At 46.1% G+C, this 7388-nt stretch overlaps 1 protein-coding gene across 1 annotated transcript; it reads right to left on the reverse strand.

The window, feature by feature from the left end:
* Positions 1-2185: 2185 nt before the first annotated feature.
* H3-3A (H3.3 histone A) lies at positions 2186-6961 on the reverse strand. Its single transcript, XM_075707474.1, has 3 exons — positions 6819-6961; positions 5107-5260; positions 2186-2363 (listed from the first exon to the last, which is right to left on the reverse strand). The coding sequence occupies exons 1-3, from the start codon at positions 6944-6946 to the stop codon at positions 2235-2237; spliced, it is 411 nt and encodes a 136-aa protein (XP_075563589.1). The 5' UTR covers positions 6947-6961; the 3' UTR covers positions 2186-2234.
* Positions 6962-7388: the final 427 nt, after the last annotated feature.

Below are 7388 nucleotides of genomic sequence, written 5' to 3' on the forward strand. Positions count from 1 at the left end.
CTCCATCATAACCAACACCCTGAGAGAGGCAAAAGTTTATCCCTAAGCTGTAGGTCTAACACTGCACGCTTAAATGTTGTCAAGTGCATGGACTCCTGATCCCTTCACCTTCCATTATGAATTCTTTGCTTTGAACAGGTTAACCTCATTGTCATAGTATTCCTCACCCCAATTCTCTCTTTTAAGAGAAACAGCTTGGTATTTCATTTGAGTACCAAAATCTCTAGATTTGGTTTTCTAATATACCTAAGAAAGAAAAAATTAAGTTCCTTTATCAAAAAAAAAAAACCCAACCCAGCCTAATTACCTTTTTGTGTAGGTGGTTGCAGCATTGTTGACTGATGCATGAAACAGAATGCTGAAGTACAGGGCAAAACAAGTAGTTGATTACATCGAAATGCATTTATATCAAGTTTAACAGGGTTGTTGTCAAGTAGACAGAAGTAACATCTCAAATCAGCTAAGTCTCAGTTGCTCACCTTTTGTATTTCTGTTGTTCTGGATGCTCTAAGACAAGTCTTCCTTAATTTCTAGTCGATAGCTATGAACTGCTTGGCATCAAAAGGATGTGATCACATTTTGTCTAGCATTAGTTTTCTCTGTGACAAGCTACTCCATTTAAATAGACTTTACTCTGCACGACCCTGGCAGACAGCATTCATTACTAGAGCCAAGCAAGTTATGAATAATGTGATTTATTCTGTAATTTTTGGCGCTCTGTTCAGATACCAAAGCAGATAATACTTCTCTATTAATCCTCTCTGGAAATCTTCAGACAAATTCACTCATATGTTTAGAGCTCACTCAGTACCTCTTGAAAGAGGTTAGCAGCAAATAAGCTCTGTAGGGGAAATCTGTTCACCGCTTACATATTTTCTTCTCTGTAACTTATTTCATTATCTGCAAGAGCTATCAGAAAGTACACCACATAACTCATTTCCAGACTGGTCCATCAGAATCCTTAACCAAATTTCAGATGAAAAATTAAAACAAAGTTTTTACAGAATGTAATTTCAGCAGTAAATTTCTTCACACGAACTTTCACCAGCAACCGGGTGGGAAATATATAAAAAAAAAATAGTAAGTTTCAAATGCATGCTCCTGTCTAAGTACTGCTTCTGTAAAGTATTGTAACTAACAAAAATGGTACAAAAGTGTCTGACTGGAGTGTGCGAAATGAAACTAATCACACTTGGACTAAGCTCTCAAACAAGCTGGAGGGTGTGACTGAAACAGAAAGGTAGTCAACCAAAAAGTGAACACCTACAAACCAAGAAACCCCAAAACACACCAAAAAAACCCAAAAAACCCACCCCAAACCACCACACCCCACCACTTACACTGTACTAACAAACCATGAAAATCAATGCTGAATTTGGAAGCGTTTCTAAGTCGAGCAAGAAAGGAAGCTAAACAGTAAGAAAACAGTAACAAAACTGCTTTTTCTTAGCACTATAGCTTAGAGAGCTCAGTCCAGCTGCAGGCTCTACCTGGTAATATACTCACCAAACTTGCTTTGACACGGAATGGACACAAGTTTTACACTCTTAAAAAACCCTCACATATACACTACTTCAGCCAAGGTAGTAACCCCGGTGTTTGTTTCCTAGATCCGCTAGAAGTATTTAGATCAGATATTGAAGAGAAAAAGGGAAGGCTGATTATTTTTTTTAATCAAATATAACCCACATGTAATATTTAAAAATCAAGACTAAAAGCAGGCATCATTTAATGTATTTTAATAGCAAACTTACAGGAACAGCACAGAAGACAGACAACATTAAAAACATGTACTTGCATGTAGGACAACTCAGTTAGAAAAGTATAGTGAATGGATGGAATCTACTGTATGATAAAAATGCTACAAACACCATTTAGTTGCCATAGATAAGAAATTTACTTGTTTAAAAAAATCCAAATGCTGGCATTGTCCAGAAAAATTTGACAGGTTTATTTATAATTTTTTTTTAATAAAGTTGAATTGTTGAAACTTGTTCACTGAAACATTTTTTGACTGCATTGGTGTTTTACGTCCCCTTGTTTATATTAAAAATCCACACACAAATGAAAATGGGAAAAAACTTGCCAATACCCAATTCTGTCCCCTATTTTTCCATTTGCAACCATATACTTAGGTACCTTTTAACCCCATGGAAAAAATATCTAACATTCATTACTACCAATAACAGGAAGAAGATTTTGCTTCGAGAACGACAAACCCATCAGAGTGAAGTTTAGGCACGCTCTCCACGTATGCGGCGTGCTAGCTGGATATCTTTTGGCATGATTGTGACACGTTTGGCATGGATAGCACACAGGTTGGTATCTTCAAACAGGCCAACCAAGTAGGCTTCACTTGCCTCCTAGTGAAGAAGAAAAAAAAAGAGTTAAGAGCACATTCAGTCTCTGAGCACTAGGAAAAAAATAATTCAAAGTACAATGGAACATGGCATTAAGTTTAGGCTTCTATCTTTATTACTTGCGAACATCAAAAGTTTTAGATTCTCAAAAAATAAAAGCCTCCATTTTCTTATAAACCACCAAATAATATTCTATGTCAAAGCTGCATCCTGTTGTCATTTGGTAAAGACATCCTCCAGAACACAACTGAACCGATGTTCTGACAGGATTCTCACAAGATAAGGGGTTATCTTACCAAAAGGTTAGTTTGTTTAGGAACTTCTCTTTTTAAAGGCTGCGTTACACTATTTGAACAACTCGTCTGCTGCCTCTTCCAGAGTAAGAGCTATTGAGCATCAAGTAAAATTGGCAGGCACTAGGAAAAAGAAGAGCAGGTATTCCTTCACAACACACAGTCTGGGCATGCAGCTCCTTGCCATAGGATATTGGAGAGGTGGCTTAATTCAGAAGTCAAAAATTAGCAGAAAAAAAATGTACCAGAATTATTAGATACAAGATGACAACACCTTTGACTCAGGAACTCCTTCGATCACCAAAACCAGGACAGCAGTCTGAAAATTACCATCAGACACTTGTCCTATTCCTACACTTTCTTCCTGCCTAAGCACCCCCTGTCTATTTGGGGCACACACCACAGCCCCCCCACGATCACAGAAGGTTCTCACCTCACACCCGCGAGAATCACAGGGTCCGCATTTGGGAGGGCAAAGGACAAGCCTAATCCTGGGAAAACCACAACCCTGAGTTTTCTCTGTTACTGAACCATTGCAGACGGGATTCTGGGTTAGACAGAAGCTGCGCTGAACATAATTATGCTTCTGGCTCGCATTAAGTTAGCTGCTATTAAGCCCAGCACAGCAATGGTAACCGTTTACACATTTTTGCATTGATACAGAATTCTAACACCTAACAATCTCCTATGAAGCATCTTGGCACGCCAACATCAGACCAGCACGCGGACCAGGACACAGCACATGGTTGGGGTGAGAAGGCAGGAATGATGGGGCGTGCTTACAGAAAGGAGGTTGAGGTCCACCGTTCTAGAACACATGCAAGAGAAAAGCTTGCGTGAACCATTTCGTTACCAGGAACCGCAAAATCAACTTACTAATTTCAAAGTTCCTGTTTAAAAACACAAAGCATTTAATACAAAGAAAGGAAAGTATTTACTACAGCAGATGAGGACTGTAGTATTAGTAAGTCATTTCATATCCAGTAGGATATGGCTACCATAAGTTCCCCTAACACGGTTTTGCTAAATCACTACATGCTTCACCAAATAAGCTATACTGGCACGAACAACATGGTACTAAAGGGGTTAAAAGCGGGGATGGGGGGTGTGTGTGGGGGTGTCTTCCAAATATGCAAGCAGGAAGCACTAGGAATAGTACATGAACAAGTTCTATATCGACAACTCCTTAATGCAAAACCAGTCTTCTAAAAATGTATTAACTATTGACTAAATTTTAATAAGCAGTTCCTGATAAAAAGATACACAGCTAAACTTCAGGATTTAAGAGCTACCACATTCACTCACAGCAGTGAAGACAGAACAACAACTAAAAGCAAAAGCAGCAACTTTGCAAACGTGCACAGCCACCTTTTGAAGCTAAGCATGTACTCAAGTTAACAGCATCTCACGGCATTTTGGCCCCCATCAAGTGGGAGTCGTTAACCAGAAAAAGACAATTTTGCCTGGATATCAGATATTCTACAATTGCAGATAGGTTCTGGAACAATCAACAGCTAAAAGAACAGTAAAGACCTATCTTTAATCAGGAGTGTATTTCTATCATGAGAGGGAAATGTTCCCGTTGCAAGGACACAGTCTTGGAGGGGACCTAACTTACAGGAATGCAGGAGTTTGGGGCAAAAAGAGCAATCAGTATTTCACCCTCAATATACTCTAAATAAGTTATTTAACTAATACATTAAAAAATTTATGTGTTTAGCATCATCAACTACCTCATAAAAAAACCCCTTATTTTCCTAACCTTGCTTAGATGTAGCTTATCGAGCTGTTTTTCCTTAAAGAGCATTTGAGGCTATCGAGACCTCCATTTGGACACACTAGAACAAGCTTTACACGACAACGCTTTCCTCTCGGACTGCGCAGCTTTCCAAGGCAAAGCCTCTACCAAAGCTTGAGGACAGAGAAAACAGATTTATGTGAAGTGTCCTAATCAGAGGCACTGTTCTGTCAAGTGCAACTACTTGCAGGGTGGGGGCTACTAAAAAAAAAAAACAAAAAAACCCCAAAACAACAAACCCCAACAAAAAACACAAAAAGCAACCCCACCCCCCCCCAAAAACCCCGACATTTATAGCCTTTGTAAGGAGCTGCAGACCTGTCACTGCATTATTTTAGCCTATAGTATCTGTAGGGTATCACCAGGTCCACTGAGAGCAAGGGAAGGCCAGGGGCACAGCCACCCTTATCAGCCCACTACCCGGAGGGGCCACACCCACCACAGCAGCCCACCAATCAGGGGGAGCTGGGGCTAACCCTAGAAACAGCCTGACCAATGGGGGCAGGAGGCGGAGCCCTCCCTTACCTTCAGTCTGCAGGGTTGGGGGGCTTTGGGGGCAGTGGGGGCTCTGGCTGTGACAGCACTGACCCCTGCCTTCCCCCAGGACCCCCCCAGACCGCCGCCCGGACAGGGTGCTCCCCTCGGTGATGCTCACCTGCAAAGCACCGATGGCAGCGCTCTGGAAGCGCAGATCTGTTTTGAAATCCTGAGCAATTTCACGCACCAGACGCTGGAAGGGAAGTTTGCGGATCAGAAGTTCGGTAGACTTTTGATAGCGTCTGATTTCACGGAGAGCCACAGTACCCGGCCTTTTGAGATTAAATAATTAAAAAAAAAAAAGTTAGTATTAGTATTCAAGACATATTCGACATCACCTTAAAAATACGGGTTCAGCATCTAAACTAAACTAAGCACCGTACACGTTCTGTTGTCACTAGCAGAATCCCAACGTTTACAATACAAACCCAGTTCCACTGGCAAGGGGTCACTGTTTTCCCACCATCCCTCTGCGCAAACTTCCCCTGGCCTCAGCAGGATCCCTCAGGCAGACACGCGAGGCCCCAACTTCACTCGAGAAGAGGCGGCCAGCACACGTTAGCTGGCTGGCACGAACACGCCTCGGCACAGCCGGGGCAAACTGCAACGCTGCCATCAGCTGGCTGGTACAGCTGTACCACAGGTACCCTCCGAGCCACCGGCCGGACGGCAAGCACAATTTTAAGGGGAATCTGGCTCTTCTTCCCTACTGACGTAAGACACCGTCGACATTCACAGAACCAACAGAATTTATATTCTGAGTTGCGTTATCAGTACAAAGTATCTAGCGTATTTCCCTGTGTTAGTTTTGGTGTCAGAGCGACAGATTCAGATTAACAACGTACTTTTGCAGACACAAAGTCCATCCGTGAAATTAACACCACATCTGTTTCTGTGGTGATTTTGTATTTTCCTACCCCAGCCTTATTACCTTTCTCCCAGACTATTAATTCTGCCTCACGCCGACAGCAACAGACTTTTCGATTAAGTTCACTACTTCAAAGCCGCTTCTCCTTCCCAATCCACTTTTTCCCCAAGGAATACGTACACCTAGCCCAGGATCATCCTCCAAGCTGAAGCACGACTGCTCCCATTTCCGGACCGAGCAAAAGACTTTCCCCGGGGTGGAAAACATCGTTATTATAGGATTGTCAAAACGATCTACTGCTCATTCTAGCCTATATCCTCCCGTGCACCACGGTCTATATTTGGGACAACCGAGCGCACGAGTGGCCGGGCAGGCCCCGCGCGTCCGTGGACACGTGGCGCCCTCTCGCGGCAGATCACCTCCCCTGCACGGCCAGCGGAGCCGAAACGGCGCCGGGGAGGGATCAAACCCTACAAGTAAATTAAGGCACGCCGGGAACAATCAACTTCGCGGCGGCACAGCCCTGCTGCAGCATTTAAATAACCAGAAGTAAAAAAAAAAAAAAAAAAAAAAAATCGTAGAGCCGCGTTCACCGTAGGGCAGGGTGTTGATTTTTTTTTTTTTTTTTTTTTAAGGCGCCAGTACCGAAACGCTCGGAAAGGGGCTAATGACAAACACCCGGTCGATGCCCGCGCTGCGCATTTATGGCTTTGGGGTTTTTTTGCGGCAGGCGGGGGCCTGCGCGGGGGAGCGGTGCCGGCCTGCGGCCCCGGGGTGGGGGGAGCGGGCGCGGAGGGAGCGCGGCGGAGCGCAGAGCGGCGGCGGGGAGAAGCGCCCCCCCCCCCCCCCCCCCCGGCGCCCCGCCCCGGCGGCCCCGCGGGGGAGGGAGGGGAGGGGAGGGGGGGGTGCCGGGGGGTGCGCCCGGTGCCGGCCCGGCGCCGCCTCTGCGCGGCGCTGCGTACCTGTAGCGGTGCGGCTTCTTCACCCCGCCAGTAGAGGGCGCGCTCTTGCGGGCGGCTTTGGTGGCGAGCTGCTTGCGGGGCGCCTTGCCGCCGGTGGACTTGCGGGCGGTCTGCTTGGTGCGGGCCATGCTCCTGCCGACGTCGCTGCCTTACACCTGCCGGGGGGAAGGCGGGAGGGAAGGAGGGAGGGCAAGAGGGAGGCGGGGGGGGCGCCCCGCTCAGCGCACGCCCCGCCGGCAACTGCCCCACGGCGGCCGGGCGGCCCCCAACCGGCCCCGCCGCCCCGCGCCCCCGCCCGCGAGTCCAGCCGTTAGCCCCGGCGCCCGCCTAACGTCTCCGCTCGCCAAAGGTTGGGGAAAAAAAAAAAAAAAAAAAAAAAAAATTTAAGAAATTAAACGCCTGCCGATGGCGGAATATTAAAATACAGGTTTTTTTGCCCACGAATTCAATAGCGAGGCGGCGGCGGCTGAAGGCGAGCAAGTCGCTCGCCAGCCGGCGCGGAGAGGCGGTTATCGCCTCCCCCCGCCGGCCGCCCGTCACCGGCGAAGTGCTGGCAAAAACCGCCCGGCG

Source organism: Pelecanus crispus, chromosome 3 (genome assembly GCF_030463565.1).
Source record: "Pelecanus crispus isolate bPelCri1 chromosome 3, bPelCri1.pri, whole genome shotgun sequence".
Taxonomy (NCBI): Eukaryota; Metazoa; Chordata; class Aves; order Pelecaniformes; family Pelecanidae; genus Pelecanus; species Pelecanus crispus.

What these genes read in the sequence shown, in the direction of transcription:
- H3-3A (XM_075707474.1), bottom strand. Translation starts at nt 6,946, where the DNA reads ATGGCCCGCACCAAGCAGACCGCCCGCAAGTCCACCGGCGGCAAGGCG. An exon ending in AAGAAGCCGCACCGCTACAG is followed by an intron (nt 5,261 to 6,818) that starts GTACGCAGCGCC and finishes TAATCTCAAAAG; the next exon opens with GCCGGGTACTGTGGCTCTCC. An exon ending in CTGCCATCGGTGCTTTGCAG is followed by an intron (nt 2,364 to 5,106) that starts GTGAGCATCACC and finishes CTTCTTCACTAG; the next exon opens with GAGGCAAGTGAAGCCTACTT.